Source organism: Ctenocephalides felis, unplaced genomic scaffold, assembly GCF_003426905.1.
Source record: "Ctenocephalides felis isolate EL2017-DRISC unplaced genomic scaffold, ASM342690v1 CF-g0.4_SCAFFOLD_01604, whole genome shotgun sequence".
NCBI lineage: Eukaryota > Metazoa > Arthropoda > Insecta > Siphonaptera > Pulicidae > Ctenocephalides > Ctenocephalides felis.
Genome location: NW_020537758.1, coordinates 10,408,790 through 10,429,180, shown reverse-complemented (window position 1 = coordinate 10,429,180; position 20,391 = coordinate 10,408,790). Strand labels below are relative to the sequence as shown.

General features: G+C 27.5%; 1 protein-coding gene across 1 annotated transcript; it reads left to right on the top strand.

The window, feature by feature from the left end:
- The first annotated feature begins 2,975 nt into the window (after positions 1-2,975).
- On the top strand, positions 2,976-18,758 carry LOC113373339 (chitin synthase chs-2-like). Its single transcript, XM_026613648.1, has 21 exons — positions 2,976-3,064; positions 3,166-3,410; positions 4,401-4,567; positions 5,160-5,286; positions 5,393-5,469; positions 5,532-5,655; positions 6,063-6,262; positions 8,025-8,601; positions 8,670-8,861; positions 10,117-10,590; positions 12,531-12,824; positions 12,900-13,201; positions 14,833-15,147; positions 15,207-15,448; positions 16,505-16,652; positions 16,710-16,862; positions 17,630-17,806; positions 17,870-18,040; positions 18,103-18,325; positions 18,390-18,508; positions 18,627-18,758. The coding sequence occupies exons 1-21, from the start codon at positions 2,976-2,978 to the stop codon at positions 18,756-18,758; spliced, it is 4,548 nt and encodes a 1,515-aa protein (XP_026469433.1).
- The last annotated feature ends 1,633 nt before the right edge of the window (positions 18,759-20,391 follow it).

Below are 20,391 nucleotides of genomic sequence, written 5' to 3'. Positions count from 1 at the left end.
TATATGATTTTCAGAATTAAGTGCAACTTTGCAACCCAATGGTTTTCCTTATCTGGATTTAAAAAAAATATTATGACAATTTTTGTATTACATATATTTTTAGTTATATCTAGCAATTTCAGGATATGGAGCTTGATACTGCTTGATATTAGGCTGTCCCAGGTAGGTATCGTACTTGAAACGATGTGGTTACAAGGCCAAGGCTTTCACTATTTAGCCACGATAAAGCCATAATTTTTAAATAAAATTACAAATATTATTTGTATTCAAAAAAAGCGTGGATAGTAGTCCATGGTTTTAACTTGATATTCTCAAATTGAATAAAATTCGTTCGAGAGTGATTTTCAGTCAGAAACAAAATTTTTAAATTACGAATCTCAAAAATTAGATTTCATAAATATTATTATACCTTAGAATTTTAATTCAAAATATTTTTTGTATTTCATAATCTCCCAATACGGAACTTTGTATTACGATCAAATTCGCAATAAATAACACAACAGAACCTTATTTATAATCGTTGAACGGATTATAATGAAAAAATTCGATAAGCACCATATTTATTCAGTATTTAACTGTCTTTATACAATAATAAACTTTATCAATGACCAAAAATTGTCTATTATCTATATCTTATCGAAAAATAAAAATTTCGATGGTGTAATCGCATCGGTAAAATATACATTGGCAATGGGCTACCATTCTTTGGGAAAAAATAGGTTGGAGTGGTTATTTGAATTTTTGGCTGTGATTGTAAAGGAAATATTATTAATATTATAAATGAAATATTAAGTAATATGTTTTGTTTGATATATGTTATTAGTGTTGTTAGTTTGTGACAAAATGTAGTGACTATAAAAGTGTGAAATTTAGAAGATTTTGTGGATTATAACAATATTTTGGTGAGTATTGTAATTGAATGCAAAACTCTGGATTTGTTATTATATATATACATAATTTTGATGCTGAGATATATGAATAATTATTTGAAGGCGATACATAAATAAAAGTTCATTTTCTAAGTGTTTCGATATAAAATTTTATGTCATCACCAATGGATTTTTTTATTTTATGTTCGGTTTAGATTCAATTAATTTAGTACTTCGTCGTTTTTTTTCAATATATGTATTTATTGTATTATATATTTGTATATTAAATTATTTAGTATAGTATTGTATATTTAATATAATTACAATTTTTATGATTACGAATATTTGATTTGATTTTGATGAATAACAATATTTGAATATATTTTTTTAAATTTCTGAAAACGACATAAAATTTTTAATTTGTATGCATTAGTTGAAACTAGAAAACATATACATAAATCTAATAAAAACTATTAAAGACATAAAGAAATTTGAATTAAGGACATTTTTGTGTATTTTTTAAATACCTTGATAAATTTCATTCTGTCTTTATGTTTATTATATCAGTAACAAGTAGATGAAATGTTCTAAATTTTCGTAAAACCTGTCATATACACGTGGATATTAAAATTTTGAATAATTTGTAGTTGAAATGCAAGTTTTAATATTTCCATAAATTTCAAAATAAGGATTTAAAATTTTTTTTTAGTTTTCTTTAAATAACTTTTAATTTTTATTTCGGACATAATAATTTTTTTACATTAGTAAAAACTAGATTAAATTTACTATAATGTAGTGCGAACTGTTATATATACTTGGATACTAAATTTTGAATAATTCGAAGTTGAAATCCGGAATTTAGTATTTTTATAATTTGAATACATGGATTTAATACACTTTTTTGCTTTTCCTTAAATAACTTTTAATTCTCATTTTGGGCAATATAATTTTTTTATATGAGTGCAAACCAGATTAAATTTAATAAAATTTAGTAAAATTTTTTGTATACACCTAGATAATAAAATTTTGAATAATTCGTAGCTGAGATGCGTACTTTAGTATTTCCATAATTTGTAATATATGGATAATATCTTAAAATTTTTATTTTCGGCATCTTATTTTGTTTGTGCATTAGCACAAACTAGATAAAATTTACTAAAATGTAGTAAAAACTGTTGTATTCACTTGGATATTAAAATTTTGAATAATTTGTAGTTGAAATGCAGACTTTAGTATTTTCATAAATTGCAACATATAGATTTAGAACATTTTTTACTTTTCTTCCATTATTTCTTATTTTACTCTTCATAATTTACACTAGCAAAACTAAATTAAAACTACATAAATTTATTATAAACTGTTATTTACACGTGGATATCAAAATTTTAAATAAAATGATTTATAATAGTATTAATTGAAGTGACACTGAACTATTCCAACTCTGTTATATAATGCTCTTATTAATTTTATATTATTTTTTTTTTAAATAAACCATTTTCATAATTTAAATCCCTTTGCTTCTCGTTTATAATAAAATATTGTTTATTTTGTTTTATTTTTGTTTAGTATATATTAAATGGCAATCAGAACATTTGTATTCTTTAAACCATTGGGCTATAATTTTGAACCCCAAATTAAAATATAATGAAGTCTAATAAAGGTTCAAAAAGACTTATGAAAATTAATTTATGTGAGTTTTATCCAAAGCTGTGTATTTGAGTGTGTTACTCAAAAAATGATTAAATACGGAAAAGCAGTCAAAAAATAATGCAGATACTTTATATATAACATTTACCATAGATATTTGCTGGTAAAGAATTTGTAATAAATGGAGATATATTTTTATATAATATTTTTACAACAAAGTTTTTTAGCTATTACTGAATTATTATTATTTTTTACTGAATTTTGTAGCAACATTACAATGTAATATCTTTTCTAAGCAATATTATAATATAATTCGTTAGAGATAATAAATATCAAGTTATTTCGAGAAAGACAGTAAAAAGTGTGTATATATATTAGATATATATTAAATGATATGTTCAAAGTTTATTAATTTTATAAATAATTGATTTTCCGTTATTCTATAATTTTTTATTAGCCATGGTTGTCTCCGAAGCCAGATTTATCCACGACAGTGACTCCGAGCCAGACGAGAAAGTACCTCTTACATCATATCTAAATAAAAATGGGTAAATTTACTTTTTAAATTAAATTTTATCATATATATATGTATATATATATATATATATATATATATATCTTATATTTTTAATATTTTTTTATAATTTAGTAAACATAATGAAGATGAAACAAAAGGTTGGGACGTGTTCGAAGATCCACCGATCAAGAAAGAAGTGGGTTCTTTGGTCAGCACTAGAAAATTCGAGATATTAACTAAAATTACTAAAGTTTTTGCATATATTCTTACATTTGCAATAGTATTAGGGGGTGGTATTATTTCCAAAGGGACTATGTTGTTTATGACGTCACAAATCAAGAAGGGACGGAAAATCGATCACTGTAATTTAGATATAGGTAAGAGGAAAATATATACATATAAATATATATATATATATATATATATATATATATATGTATATATATAAATTTTATCAGGGTCACATGGAGCATTTAGCCATCTACAACATGTCATAAAATAAATTTTTAATAACCGAGATTTTTATAATAAGTGAAACGTGTCATGTCTTAAAAAATACTTAAGACTTAAGATAAATTTATAAATTTTTTACAAATTTACTTTAATACAAAGGACAAATGTGCCTGACCCTGTTTTAGTGTTTTCCGCACTAAACAGAGGGTATACAGTATTGAAATTTTGCACTTTTTTTGAAAAAATTGATTTGTTTAGTATAATACAAGTACTTTCAACGTTTAACATTTTTATTTAATAACCGAGATTTTTTAAAAAATATAAACCAAACGCGTTATGTGTTGGAAAAATAAATTTAAAAAATTACTAAATTTTGTGTTTTTATAGTACAAATGTGCTCAAGCATGTTTTAGTGTTTTTCGCACTCAATAGATGTTAAAATTTATCACTATTTTTGAAAAATTGATATGATTAATATAATACAAATACTTTCAATGTTTAATATTTTTGTATTAAATATTTTTGTAAAAACGTCAAGAATTTAGCTGAAAATTTACTTTATTCGGGTATATTTTGTTCAAATTTTGTTTCTTCAAACTAATCAGGTTTATATTTTCTATATCATATATTTAGTTAATATTATATTTTATACTCGTATGTTTTGTTCGCATTTCATTTATTAAAATTAGTCAGGTTTGTCTTTTCTGTATTATATATTTACTATATTTATATACGACTTTATATATGAATCTTATCAAGAATTAAACCTAAAGGTAAATTTACGTGCTACAGATAGTGGCGCCTCTATGGAGTGCAAAAACAATTAAAATTATAGTAATAGAAAATCGGTTTATGTTATTAGGTTACCCATAATAATCTTCAAAAAAATGTTTACTAAATATTTTTATTTCTAGATCGAAAAAAACAGTTTGTATCTGTTTTACCCGAAGAACAGAGATGGGCCTGGGTTTGGGCCCTAATTTTTGCCTATATGGCCCCAGAAATAGGAACTTTTATAAGATCGTGCAGGATATGTTATTTTAAAACTTACAGGAAACCTAGTTTATTTAGATTTTTAGTAGTAAGTATTACAATTATATTCACACAAATAGACACAAATACATATATAGAAACTAAAAATCTCTTTTTTTCTTCAAGATAATATTTATTTAATTTTTTATAAGGGATGATTTTTTTTGGAAGTATTGATAATAAATGAAAAAAATATTATTTAACATTTAGAAACTTATTTGATTATTTTTAAACTTGAAAAATGCACTTTTTGATTTGTACTTTTTATTTAGATTTTTAGTCGTAAGTCCTCAAATAAAAAGACACAAATACATATATAGGAACTAAAAATCTCTTTTTTACTTCAAAATAATATGTATTCAATTTTTATGTGGGATGTTTTTATCTGGAACTTTGGATAACAAATTAAAAAAATATTATCAAACATTTATACTAATATTTGATTATTTTAAAACTTAGAAAATATTACTAATTGACTTTATAATAATAAATGTTATATAATATTTATTCATGCACCAAAAACTCGTTTGAAAATGCTTTGAGGAAAAAGGAGGTTTTTGGTTCAGAAATTTGAAAATCTTAGACAAATATTAATTTATTAACAAATTAAAATAATAAAATTATTTTTTCAATTATTTTAGGTTCTTGTTTTAGAAACCCTTCATACTTTAGGAATGGCAATTTTGGTGTTTGTAATTTTACCAGAATTGGATGTGGTCAAAGGAGCTATGTTGACAAATTGTTTTTGTTTTGTTCCATCAATATTAAGTAAATTTAGTTAACAAAAAATAACATATATTAATGATAATATATATATACATATATATATATATATATATATATATATATATATTATTTTCAAATTTTATTTCAGGTGTATTATCTCGTAACTTAAACAAAAGACGAGGACCCCTCTACATGAGTTTAGACGTTTTTGCAGTTTGTGCCCAAGTAAAAATATTAAATATTATATAAAATTTATTCAACAAATTATAGATAAAAATTATTTTTAGATTACAGGTTTTGTGGTATGGCCAATTTTAGAAGGAAAAATGGAATTGTACTTTATACCACTTGCTACAATTTTAATTTCGTGCGGATGGTGGGAAAATTATGCTCTGAATAAAAGCTCGATAGGTAAAAATAGAAAAAAATCAAATTAATATAAAGTTTAGTAGTAAAAGTAGATTTTAACATTTTTTCCAAATGTCTATTTTATACCAAATGGTAATCAAAATTATATTAAATTTTTTACAAATTTTAATACATATTATTATCATCTAATATGAAATTAGTCGTATTGAACAATTGTCTACTTTAAAATATTTATACAACAAATCGATATTAAAATTCATAATAATGTATATAAGTTGTGTACAAATTTTTAATAATTTATTTTCATTTAATATAAAATTTAGTCGTATTTATCTATTATCTATCTTGCAGGATTTTTTAAAATAATCGAAATCAAAATTCATACTAAATTTTATACATAGTTATTAGTTTTCAAAATATTAGTCGTAAATGATCAATTATTTTTTTAGGATTTATACAACAAATTGGTGCCTTCAAGGAAAAATTAATCCTAGACAGATATTTCACATATATGTTTGTCTCATTATGGAAATGTTTTACATTTCTAAGTTTTGCAATAATTGCTTTGTGGATACAAAATGAAAACATCAAAGATATGTTTACAATGTACAAAACAGGATTTGGTAAAAACCAATATATAATTAAAGAGGTAAGTAACAATTTTGAAGCATACTACTTAAGCATATTACTTACCACTGTGATTGACAAAAATACTCGTCATCGAAAATTTGCAGAAAATACTCGTCATCTTAAATTTTTTAGATTTATTCGAGGCTATGACTGTATAAAGTTATAGTATATAGTTGCATGCAGCACTTTACCTTAAGGCAAGCTGCATGAACTTCCAAAATTACGTAATAAATTATAAATTAATCATTAAAATTTGAAAATAATTTAGTTTCTCTCAAAAATTGTAATTTAAATAGCTAAAACTGATTTATACGCATTACTAGTATACGCGTCACCACACAAAATTGTGCGCCAATTTGCCATGACGTGTATACACGCCAATCACAGTTCACTAATATTAATACAATATAGGCATTTTTTTCAATAATTTTAATATAATTTGGTCGAAAATGTATATCGTTTTACTCCAAAGTTGTAATTCAAACATCTAAAACTTATTTATATGCGTAACGAATATACTCGTCAATACCCAAACTCTACTACTTTGTCATGAGGAGTAAATATTTTAAATACAATTGCCATGACAGTTCGATAATATTTATACAATTTTGTCAATTTTTTTAATTAATTTTAATATAATTTTAAGAAAATATATTTGGCATATAAAGAATAACATAAAAGTGAAGAGTAAACTCTTCAATTGACGTGTATATGCGTCAATGACAGTTGACTAATATTAATAGAATTTGGCGTTTTTGTTAAATATATTTATTATAATTTTCTCGAATTTTCAAGATAAAATTTTATATTTATATTTTTTATATATTATTATATAAGTAGAATAAAATAATAAAATTCCTTAGTAATTAAAATTTGCAAATATATTATATTTTTCCCAAAAATTGTAATTTAGACTTCTAAAATTATATTTATGACAAATATACTTTGCAAAATTCTGCTTATTTGTCATGACAAGTATACACGTCAATCACAGTTGACTAATTAATACAATTTTGTCAGTTTTCTAAAAAAAAATTGAATATAATTAACTTTGTCGTAATTTTTCTTATAAAATTATTAAATTTATACCATTAAACTTAGAAAATAATTTTGTATTTCTAAAAAATTGTAATTTAAATAGCTAAAAATGATTTATACACATGACGAATATACACGACAATACACAAAATTCTGCTTATTTGCCATGACGTGTTTTCACGCCAATTACAATATAACTAATACAATTGTGTCGATTTTAAAAATACATTTTTTGCATCACAAAAATCGTAATTTCAATAACTAAAATTGAATTATACGCATTACGAGTATACTCGCCAATACACTAAATTCTGCTTATTTGCCATGACGTATATACACGCCAATCACAATGAAATTGATATAAATACAATTGTGTCGAATTTGAAAATGAAAAATGCTGGCCCAAAATGATTTATTTTAATGATTTATGACGAGCATACACATCAACACAAAAAATATGTTTTTTATCACAAAATAACTAATTTTTAATACATTTTTAATACGATTTAGAAAATACATTCTATTTTCTACTAATATAAATATAAATATAAATACTAAATTCTCCGCCACTTTGCCATGACACGTCAAGGACAGTTGAACCAAATTAATACAACTTTTTCGTTTTCTAAATTTTTTATTCAATTTTATGCAGCAATCTCTATGAATTTTTACATTAAGTAGTGAATACTGTCTAATGTATATAAAAATAAGGTGATGTAATAATTTGGATATATTTTTTTTAGATAAGTCCCATAGTATCACCATCAGATCCCAACAACGGACAAAGCAAACACCAACTATTTCCTTCCCAAGAAAACGTCATAACATACGTCATCTTTATCCAAGTACTTTCTGCATACTTCAGTTACATTTTTGGAAAATTTGCCTGCAAAATTGTCATACAAACCTTCAGCTACGCAATTCCAGTTTGCCTAACAGTTCCTGCCTTGGTGGCAGGGTTGGTGTCGATGAGCGAATTACGTAATACAGATCCTTGTTATTATCATGGAATTATACCGGATTATTTATTCTTTAATAGTCCAGCTCTGTACTCGTTTTCTGAATATATTACCCAGCAACATGCCTGGGTTTGGATTTTGTGGTTGATTTCACAAGTTTGGGTAACTTGGCACATTTGGACGCCCCAGAGCGAAAGATTGGTGCCTACTGAAAAGTTGTATGTGACGCCTATGTATAATGGGTTGCTGATTGATCAGTCTTTGGCTATGAATAGGAAACAAGATGATGTACCACCAGTAAGTAAAAAAAATATAGACATGCTAAAATTTGTTTCAAACTACTATTTCTATTACTATTGCAGCGTAAACATATACAAAGGCCGAAAAATATTGATCCTGAAGTTCAACTTCGTAGAAATCGTGTGCAAGAAGATGAGGCTGAAAAAGCACCTTCTGAAAAAACTTCTAGAATTATTGTTTGTGGCACCATGTGGCACGAAACTAAAGACGAGATGATAGAATTTTTAAAATCTATTTTAAGACTGGACGAAGACCAATGTGCTAGGAGATTGGCCAATCAATACTTCAATCACTACGACAATGATTATTATGAAGTTGAAAGTAAGATGATGGTTAGGGTTTATACAAAAACCGATATTTCAGAAAACCGGTTTTCAAATTTTCATTTTATTAAAAAACCGGTTTTACCCGATTTTCGATTTTTATATAGAAAATAAATTTTTGCTCGAATATTCTGTAATTTGTCCGCGAATTTAGTGTAATTTAGAGCAGTATTTGCCTGAATTTATTTATTGTTCAATTTCATAGATAATGAACAAAATTATTTTAATTTTAATTAGTAGAACTAAAAAATAATAGTTTATCTTGATTAAATAACTTTGAAAATAATTATTCGTTATTCATGCATCATTTTCACATATAAGAATGAAAATATTTTTATGATAGTGAAAGGAAAGTATTCGAATAAATAAAAATAATACATTTTTAAATAAAAAAAAGTTATTAAATAAAAAAAAAATAAAAGAATATTAGATACATGTTGATACATACTTGTTAATATGAATTTTAGTTTTAAAAACAATTAAGCTAAACTTTTATTTCTGTTCCGAGCTATTTTAATTAATTAATTTTAAATATTCTAATTATTTTTTATTTAATAAAATATGATTTAAAAAAACTGAGAACGTCTATCGAATTGCTACTTAGACATGTCCTTTGTTTACTCACAAAATTTCCTGAAATAGAAAATACTCTCATACTTGCGACCAAATTATGCTTAATTGTTTTTAAAGCCTGATATAATAATTCTAAGTTTTTTGTTCTTTAGTTTCTGTTTTTAAGTTTGAGTATAGGAAGTTACTTCTTCAAGAAGAAGTCACACTGATTTAAATTAAAATATACTCTGGTATAAAAATCTAAATTAATATTAGGTTGTCAAATATCTCCCTTCCGCCTTTTTGTATTATAAACCAAGAGCAAAAAAGCGGAAGGGAGATATTTGACAACCTAATATATAAAAAACCTTTCTGGGGACCATTGCAGACTGATAAGATATCAAATGCTATTGAACCGATATGATTTCAAGAATTAAAACGCTTTCATTTATCTTTTATATTTGGCTATATTTGTCATTTTCCATTTATACAGTGAAAACCGACTTTTTTCACTAAAAAACCAGTTTTCAAATTCCATAATTTTCGCCAAAAAACCGGTTTTTGAAAACCGACAAACCCTTATGATGCGTTTGTTTGTCAAATATCTCCCTTCCGCTTTTTTGCTCTTGGTTTATAATACAAAAAGGCGGAAGGGAGATATTTGACAACCTATTATAAGTAATACTGTGTTTTTGTTCCAGCTCATATTTTCTTCGACGATGCCTTCACAATCTGCAAAGACAACCCTGAAAATACTCAAATCAACTCATTCGTCAAACTTTTAATCAACACAATGGACGAGGCTGCTTCGGAGGTTCATCAAACCCACATTCGAATTAAACCACCAAAAGCATATCCCACACCTTATGGAGGTAGATTAATTTGGACTTTACCAGGAAAAACTTTGATGATTGCCCATTTGAAAGACAAAGATAAAATTAGGCATAAGAAGAGATGGTCTCAGTGCATGTACATGTATTATATGCTGGGTTATAGGTTGATGGACTTGCCGATACCTCAAGAGAAAAAGGATCTTTTGGCTAAAAATACTTATTTGTTGGCCTTGGATGGTGATATTGATTTTAAACCGCAGGCTGTTTTGTTATTGATAGATTTGATGAAGAGGAACTCTAATTTGGCAGCTGCTTGTGGACGTATACACCCGATTGGATCAGGTACTGAATTAGATTAAGTTAGGTACAATATTATTAACTTAACATTCCATTTTTTATTTTATTTTAACTTTTTTTCATTTTATATTTAATTTTTTGCATTTATTTGTATTTTTGTATTTTATTTTACTCATATCAATTTTGTAAATAAGACATTAAAGTCTTGATTAACAAAAATAAATTGTAACAAAAAATATGTATATATAAGGTATGCCAAAATGTTCGGAAGGTTTTGAAATGTAAAAATATATAAAAATTTTCATTTTCGATTTTTTTGTGATTACTATAACTTACCCTATAGTTATAGTAATCGCAAAAACATCGAAAATGAAAATTTTTATATATTTTTACGTTTCAAAACCTAGCATTTTGGCATACGTTAGAAATAATTGATGTGTGTGTGTGTATGTATGTGTGTGTGCGGATACAAATTTCTCAATGAAAAAAGTTACAAAAATGCTATTTGGCGGTCAAAAATGTTCATTAGACATATTTGCACATCAAATGATCAAATATTTAGATCCAATATTATTAACTTAACATACATCAATTTTTTATAAGGTATGCCAAAATGTTCCGAAGGTTTTGAAACGTAAAAATATATAAAAAATTTCATTTTCGATTTTTTCCCGATTACTATAGCTTACCCTATAGTTATACTAATCGCAAAAAAATCGAAAGTGACAATTTTTATATATCTTTACGTTTCAAAACCTTCTAAATATTTTGGCATACCTTATAAAAACTTGATGTATGTGTGTGTGTATGTTTGTGCGGATACAAATTATCGTCAACGATTTCCGACGGATCAACCGATATAAATAATTTCAAAAACATTCGATTCGTATTGATAAAGAGACGTGCTGATTAGTTTTTGGCATAGGCAGGTCTAGCAGTTTCGAAGATATGGTGCAGAAACAACCTAAAATCGTAATTGATTTTTTGAGAGAACGGGGCGTTCGATTTGATTAATTCAAAAAATATTTTGTTTGTATTGACTAAACGAAGAACTGTTTAAATTTTTGGAAAGACAGGTTCAGCCGTTATGAACTCTCTATAAAAAAAAGTTTAAAAAATGCCATTTTTGGCGGTCAAAAATGTTCATTAGACATATTTGCACATCAAATTATCAGATATTTTATAGGTATTTTAATAATGTGTACACATTTAGTGTCAAATTTTTTGGGTTCCGTACCAAGATAACCAATAATTAACTAATAATAAATAATAAACGATTTGAATGATTGAAAAAACATTCGGTTTCTACTCGATCACAAGGCGTTTCTGCAAAAGGCACATCTTGCCATTCCGGAGGTATGGAGTGCAAAGGGTGTAAAAATTGTCATGCATTTTCTGAGATAACGGATCATCCGATTAGATTAATTCAAAAAACTTCTTGCTTGTGTAGACGGTGTGCAAAAAATGGTAGTTTTGAAATTTTCAAAAAAAAATTCTGAATTTAAAAAAAAAATCAAATTTTCATAAATCTCATATTTTCGAAATTTTTCATTTCGAAAAAATCTAAATTTTGAAAAATATCAAAATTAAAAAAAAATGATTTTTTTCAAAAATTTGGGAATATTTTCAAAAAGTTCTAAAATCTCAAAAAAAATATCGATTTTTTTCAAAAATTCCAAAAAATTTCGAACTTATAAAAATTTTTCAAATATTTGAAGAAAATTCAAAATTATGAAAAAAATCAAATTTATAAAAAAATTGGGACAAATTTCTTGTAAACATACACATAAGTTGTTTGCAGAATATGGTTGTCGCCCAATTTAATAAGCACTTTTAAATTTATAATGAATAACTTATTTGAAATGATTTAAAACAATTATTGGTTATTTTTATTCCTCAAATTTTTAATTACGGGAAGTACTTGCAATTTGACTTAAGGCACAATACCATGCATCACTAGTTCTAAATTTATTTCATTTACCCAGGTCCTATGGTTTGGTACCAGAAATTCGAATACGCCATCGGACATTGGTTGCAAAAAGCAACAGAGCACATGGTAGGTTGTGTACTTTGCAGTCCTGGTTGTTTTTCGTTATTCAGAGGTGAAGCACTTATGGACAAAAATGTTATGGCAAGGTACACCATGAAATCTAGCCAAGCCAGACATTATGTGCAGTATGATCAGGGCGAAGATCGTTGGCTTTGTACTTTATTGCTACAAAGGGGTTGGCGTGTTGAATATTCAGCAGCTAGTGATGCCTATACACATTGTCCAGAAGGTAAAAAAGATAAATATTACAAAATTACTGGAACTTACTCAGACAAGTTCATTTTTTGTAATTATTTTTCATTAGGGTTCAACGAATTTTACAACCAAAGACGTCGTTGGATTCCCTCAACCATGGCTAATATTTTTGATTTGTTGCTTGATGCAAAACGAACCATCAAGTCCAATCCAGATATATCAGGCTTGTATATATTTTACCAGATTATACTGATGGCTGGCAGTATTTTAGGTCCTGGTACAATATTCCTGATGCTTGTTGGTGCTTTCAATGCTGCCTTCAAAATTGACAACTGGGATTCTTTGCTATACAATTTGATTCCTTTGCTGATTTTCATGTTTGTTTGCATACTGTGCAATTCTAAAATACAGGTAAGGGTGAAATCAACAATTTCAACCAAATTTGTATTACTGAACTAGATGACCCGACAGACGACGTCTTGTACTAATGTCTACATTTTTTTAATATAATATACTAATATTTACCGTTTACCTAAAAATAATAATTATTGTTTTTTAAATTACTCTTCACGGCAAAATGCATATACATTTATAATATGAGCGATATGTTAAATGTAGAATTGCTTTAAATAAAATGATGAGTCTCAATTCTCACACTATATTGGGAATTGAAGTCTTTTAAACGGTAACATAACACTGGTACTTCATGTTGGATTAAATTAATTTAATTATTTATTATTTAAGATATCCAAAATTGCATCTTAAACTTCTCCTAATCGATATCGTGAGGGCCGAATTTTATGTATTCATCTTTCCTTTCCCATTTGTTGTTTTAAAGTCAAGTTTTTACGAGTTTTAAAAATATTGTGGAAAGATTAGTAAAAGATGCAAAGAAATTAGATATTAAAAAAACTATATTAAAAATTTATTATTCGAATCTTGTGTTGGCGCCCCCTAAGGCGTGCGCTCGTATTTTTCACAGGCGAAGTGATTTTAAGTGAATTAATTTGTCAAATCCTGTTCATATGGGTATCATTCAATCTGCCATACATATACTGTATTTTATATTATTTTAACTTCCGGCACATCTCAGCTGCTTTTTGACAATAATAAAGTAGACATTTCATTTTTCTTATTCATAGTCATAAATTTATTATACATATTTATTATAATATATTACATTTATTATATATATTGTCTAGGCTCATAAAAAAATTTAAATTTTTGGCAGATGATATTTAAATGTGTGTGTGTGTTCTGTATGTCCGCATTTTTTCATCCACGTTTTCGGGCGCACGGATCAACCGATTTGAATGGTTTAAAAAACATTCAATTCCTATTGATAGGGAAATGTGCTGATTAGTTTTTGGCAGAGGTAGGCCCAGCGATTTCGGAAATACAGAGCTTAATGCTTAATTAAGCGTCCGATTTAAATGATTCACAGAACTTTCTGCTTGTTTCAACAAAATAATTGCTTTTGGAATAAAATTTGTTTCTAATTTTTTTTTCAAAAAATATTTTCTTAATTTTGGATTAGAAATTCAAAAAGCACCCAGCTAAGCACAGTCTATGCGCCACTCTGGTACAAATGTTCACCCAACTGCGTTTAGACTGTTAATGTATGGAACACTTTTCCAATTTTTTGAAAACTATTGAAAAATGTGAAAATGCCGCTAATCTAAGCACAGTATAAGTGAAATCGTCGCACTGAATTATTTACAAATGGGTTTAGACTGTGAGTATACGGGAGCACTTTTTCAATTTTGGGTAAATTAGGCAACTTTTTTATTTTGAAATTGAATTCGAAATGAAATGACGATTGTTAATGTTCTGGAGATAAATTGATTGATTTATGATTTACATTTGATTTGCTCAGATATAACAGGGCAGCAAAAATAATGAAAGTTACAGTATTTGTAATGATATATTTGAAAACGTTTAAAATTTCTCGAATATTTCATTACGGTACGGGAAGTTTCAGCAATTTGCCCTAAGGCACGATGCCATATACCACTAGATTCTTATTAAATTTTATGTTTCAGTTATTCTTTGCTGGTCTGATTAGTACAGTATACGGTTTGGTCATGATAGCAGTAATAGTTGGCCTGATGATACAGATCACAGAAGATGGCCCTTTAGCACCATCATCATTGTTCTTTTTCATAGTTGCTGGTGAATTGATAATTGCAGCCATAATGCATCCTCAAGAAGTCGGATGTTTGCCTTATGGCTTAATTTATTACGTAACAGTCCCCAGTATGTACATGTTACTGATCATTTATGCTGCTTTCAATATGAATGATGTCTCTTGGGGAACTAGAGAAGTTGTGGTGCCTGCTGGGAAAAAAACAGCCAAGGTAATAAATAGACAATTAAAATTTAATACTTTGTATTGAGTATTTTTTATTTTCTTTAGCAACTCGAGGAGGAGAAAAAAGCCTTGGCACTGAACAAAAAGGCATCGACAACCGACAAACTTTTGGGACTTTTCAAGACAAATCAAACCAAAGAAGAAGAAGGTTCTTTTGAACTATCTTTTGCCGGATTGTTCAAATGTTTACTTTGTACCCACGAAAAAAATTCTGAAGAAAAAATACAACTGATGCAAATCAATAACACCTTGAACTCTGTTTCTAGGAAGTTGGAACGCCTTGAAAAGTATGAACAAAAATGATGTAATTATTGGTATAATTAATTTCCCGTAGAGTAGTTATAGTAATGGTACGACAATCGAAAATGAAAATTTTTGCATTTCTCGACGTTTTGAAGGTTTCTGAACATTTTGGCATACCTCAGAAAAACGGATGTGTGTGTGTTTTGTATGTCTGCATTTTTTCGTCCACGTTTTCGGGCGCACGGATCAACCGATTTGAATGGTTCAAAAAACATTCGATCCGTATTGATAGGGAGATGTGCTGATTAGTTTTTGGCAAAGGCAGGTCCAGCCGTTACGGAAATACGGAGCAAAGAGTGCAGAAAATACAAATCGAGTTTTTGAGAGAACGGAGTATCGGACTTGAATGATCTAAAAAATATTCAATTTTTAATCATTGGGAGAAGAGTTGATTAGGTTTTGGCAAAGGCAGGTCCCTTCATTTCGAAGATACAGAGCTAAATATGCTAAAAATGGCAGTTTTTGAGTGCTTGTATTGACAAAACAATTGCTTTTGAAGATAAAAAATAATTACGTAATCTTGGATTAAAAATTAAAAAAATTACCCAGGCTAAGCACAGTCTAAGCGCCACTCTAAATTAGGCACAAATGTTTACCCAAGTGCGTTTAGACTGTTTATGTACTGGAGCACTTTTCCAATTTTGTGAAAACTATTGAAAAATGTGAAAATGCCGCCAAGTTAAATACCGTATAAGTAAAAATGTCGCACAGAATTATTTGCAAATGCGTTTAGACTGTGACTATACGGGAGCACTTTTTCAATTTTGTGTAAATTAGGCAACTATTTTTTTGAAATTGAATTCGAAATGAAATTATGATTGTTAATGTTCTGGAGATAAATTAATTTATGATTTACATTTGATTTGCTCAGATATAACAAGATAGCCAAAATAATGAGAGTTACAGTACTTGTAATAATATATTTGAAAACGTTTAGAATTTCTCGAATATTTCATTATGGTACAGAAAGTTTCAGCAATTTGCCTTAAAGCACGATGCCATACACCACTTGTTTTATTTAAATTTGTTTTTCAATTTAGAGCTTCTGATCCTAATTCTGGTAATCGTAGACGTACAACTTTAAATAATTTGAGAAGACAAAGTGGTTTACCACCGATTCCTCCTGAGGAAGATGTTGAAGTTAGTATGACTGAAGACAGTGATGATCAACAAGAAGAAAAACCAAAGGTGATACAAATTTATAATTCAATTTTGCTGTTACTAATTTAGATATTTTAATTTTAGGTAGTACGTGATTTTCTTCAAAACCCATTTTGGATTGAAGACGACCTTCTGCAAAAAAGCCAGATCGATTATCTCCCTGAGGAAGAGAAAACTTTTTGGAAAGATTTGATCAAAAAATATTTGGAACCTATTAAAAAAGATGAGGAGGAAGAGGTTAGTAATGCCTTAAATATGTAACTGTTAAGGGGCACAACTAGTGTGAAATTTAAAAAAAATCGAATTTTCAATTTTTACATATTTCGATAGGTTATACCTTTAAAAATAATATACCAAAATTTTAAATCGATATCTTAAATAGTTTTTGAGTTACAGCCTTTTAAATAGTATATACATATAATATATAGTATAACGATCATTTAATCTTTAAACGCGTTTTGCTCTAAACAGCATTTTCCGAATTTGCTGCAGCGATTACTCAAAAACAAATGATCCGATCACTACCAATTTTTTTTGTACATGTTCTATATATAGTTCTCCGTAAAATGAACTATCGATTTTTTGATCGGATCAGAAATCGAATTTTGGCGGTCCAAAAACGACCAAAATTTTGGGTAAAATTCGACTTTTTTTTAAAAAACGCCGTCATTTTGTCAATTTTCGATTTTTTCCTTTATGGTAGTTCATTTTACAGACAATATTATCTAGTTTAACGAGATTTTTTTTTTAAATTTCATCCACGTAGAAGGCCGGAATCACTGCAGCAGTGAAGGGCCTTTTTTGTCTTAAATAACTTAAAAAATATTTAATTTTTTTTTTCAAAAATTTTACTATGTTTTCTTAAAACATGTATAAATATATTCCTAAAATTTTGAAATGATTGATAAAGTAGTTTTTTTAATATAAATTCCCAAAAATCACCTTTTTTAGGCGGTTACACTAGTTGTGCCCCTTAAGTTCTAATGAGTCAATTTTAATTTTAGAAAAGAATCAAATCCGATTTGAAGGATCTCCGAGACAAAGTGGTATTTGCATTTTTTATGCTAAATGCATTGTTTGTATTAAGTATATTTTTATTGCAAGCAAATAAAGATTTACTGCACATCAAGTGGCCACTTGGTGTCAAAAGTAATGTTACATATGATGATGGAGTTAAAGAGGTAAATACTGCCAATATTGCAAAACTGTACACAATTTTAAATAACAATATTATTTATTTTTAGATCACAATTTCTAGTCAGTATTTAGAATTGGAACCAATTGGTGTCGTATTTTTAGTATTTTTTGCCCTAATTCTGGTTATACAATTTACTGCAATGTTGTTCCATCGTCTGGGAACTTTGTCACACATTTTAGCAATAGCTAAATTAAATATCAGATCTCCAAAGGAAAAGGTATACATCCATATTCCAAAAACATTATATTTGGTTCTATATTTGTTTTACCATTTTTGTAGAAAAAGATGGGTAAAGAAATTACAGTAGGATCTGATATGGTGGAACTGGCTCGTCGTATGATGAGTCTAAAATATGCCAATGAAGTCGATGTTGATGAAGATGAAGAACCTGCAGGAAGACGAAAAACTGTTCATCATTTGGAAAGTTTGAAAAATAAACGGGAAAAAATCTGGCGACTTGAGGATGCTTTTAATCTTAGATACGAAGATCCTAAACTTACAGGTAAGGAAGAAAATATTATGAACTATGACTTGGTTACTATTGCATTCTTGTGTTCAAATTTTAGATAACAAGAAAGTTTTCAAAGATCTACGAATCAGTTCGAGAGACCTGGAGATTTTTGAAAAACGCAGGACGACTGTTTTTGAAAACCGAAAGTCTCAACTTATGGCTTTACAAGAAGAGGTAAGTTGGTAATGAATATTTTACGTGTGTTTTTAATAATATTAAGAATTTTTTTTTGTATATTTGGTAATAAATTTATCTCGTGTGTTTTTATCATTTTTGTATTTTTTTAATTTAGGTGGAAGCAATTAATGGTGGCCCTCCTGGAAATAGCAACAGCGATTTACGAGAAAGACGAAGTGCCTATGAACCTTTCTATCCTGATCCTGATGCACCCAGGCCAAGTAAAGTTAAATTTGGAGATCAATAATTGTATATATACGAATAATATAGTATTATAATAATATAACACTTTGATTTTTATTTTTATATATTTTTTGTTAATTATTTAATTAGTTTTATTCTGGTATATCATTTTTTTCTGGTAGCTATTTTATAAATATTTCACAATATCGATTTCGTTCGTATCTTGAATAAGTTTACACCGAAAATAGTAGATCACACAATTCACAGATAGCACTAACGTTTTGATGCAAGAAATACAAATCTTTTTCCAAAAGAACGTATAAAGATTTTTTATAAAGATATTTGATTAAAAGTTTAAAGGCATTCATGAAAAATACATAAATAAATAGTGTATAGTGCACTTTGTTAATGTAATTGAAATGTAGTTTCTCTCAGTACAATTTCTCTATTAAATGATTTTTTAATTATTTTATTTATAACTTTGAGTAGTATTTTTTAATTAAATCAATAAATGTTTGTATGCTAATAGCATTTGTTTTATCAACATTTATAACATTCAACATTTTTATACTATATACAACGTTTTTTATTTAATTATTTGTTTCTTTTTCTAAATATAAATTCGTATATCTAATTCTCTTCATGGAATTTTCAATGATTTTTATAAAAATCTATTAAACTTTTATTTTTCATATTAAATTTTATTTTTTTAACTTTCCATAACTGTAATTGTCTAAAAATCAAAATGAACATTTTTACTTATTTTTATGGAAATGTGTTTGTGTATGTATGTATGGATACAATTTTTCGTCGACGATTTCGGGAACACGGATCAACCGATTTGAATGATTCAGAAAGTATTCGGTTTATATTGATGGGGAGACTTGCTGATTAGTTTTTTGCAAAGGTAGGTCCAGTCGTTTTGGAGATACGTAGCAAAAAGTGTAGAAAATAGAAATTCGGGTTTTGCGAGAATGGGGCATCCGATTAGAATGATTCAGAAAGTATTCAGTTTATATTGATAGGGAGGCTTGTTGATTACAAAGGCAGGTCCCGTCGTTTTGGAGATACTGAACAAAAAGTGTAGAAAGTAGAAATTCGGGTTTTGCGAGAACGGGAAATCCGATTAGAATGATTCCGAAGGTATTCGGTTTGTATTGATGGCAATTTTACTCATAACTAGATGACCCAACAGACGTTGTCCTGTACCCATGTCTACAATTTTTTAATATAATATACTAATTTTACCGTTTACCTAAAAATCATAATTATTGTTTTCTAAATTACTCTTCACGCCAAAATGCATACACATTTATAATATGAGCGATGTTAAATGTAGAACTGCTTTAAATAAAGTGATGAGTCTCAATTCTCACACTATATTGAAAATTGAAGTCTTTTAAACGGTATAACATAACCATAACCATAACATAACACTGGTACTTCATGTTGGATTAAATTAATTTAATTTTTTATTATTTAAAATAACCAAAATTGGATCTTAAACTTCTCCTAGTCGATATGGTGAGTGCCGAATTGTACGTACTCATCTTTACTTTTCCATTTGTTGTTATAAAGTGAAATTTTTGCGAATTTTAAAAATATTGTGGAAAGATTAGTAATAGATTCAAAGAAATTATATATTGAAAAAGAAAACTATATTGAAAATTTAATATCCGAATGTTGTGTTGGCGCCC

What these genes read in the sequence shown, in the direction of transcription:
- LOC113373339 (XM_026613648.1), top strand. Translation starts at nt 2,976, where the DNA reads ATGGTTGTCTCCGAAGCCAGATTTATCCACGACAGTGACTCCGAGCCA. An exon ending in TTTTGTTCCATCAATATTAA is followed by an intron (nt 5,287 to 5,392) that starts GTAAATTTAGTT and finishes ATTTTATTTCAG; the next exon opens with GTGTATTATCTCGTAACTTA. An exon ending in TGTGCAATTCTAAAATACAG is followed by an intron (nt 13,202 to 14,832) that starts GTAAGGGTGAAA and finishes TTTATGTTTCAG; the next exon opens with TTATTCTTTGCTGGTCTGAT.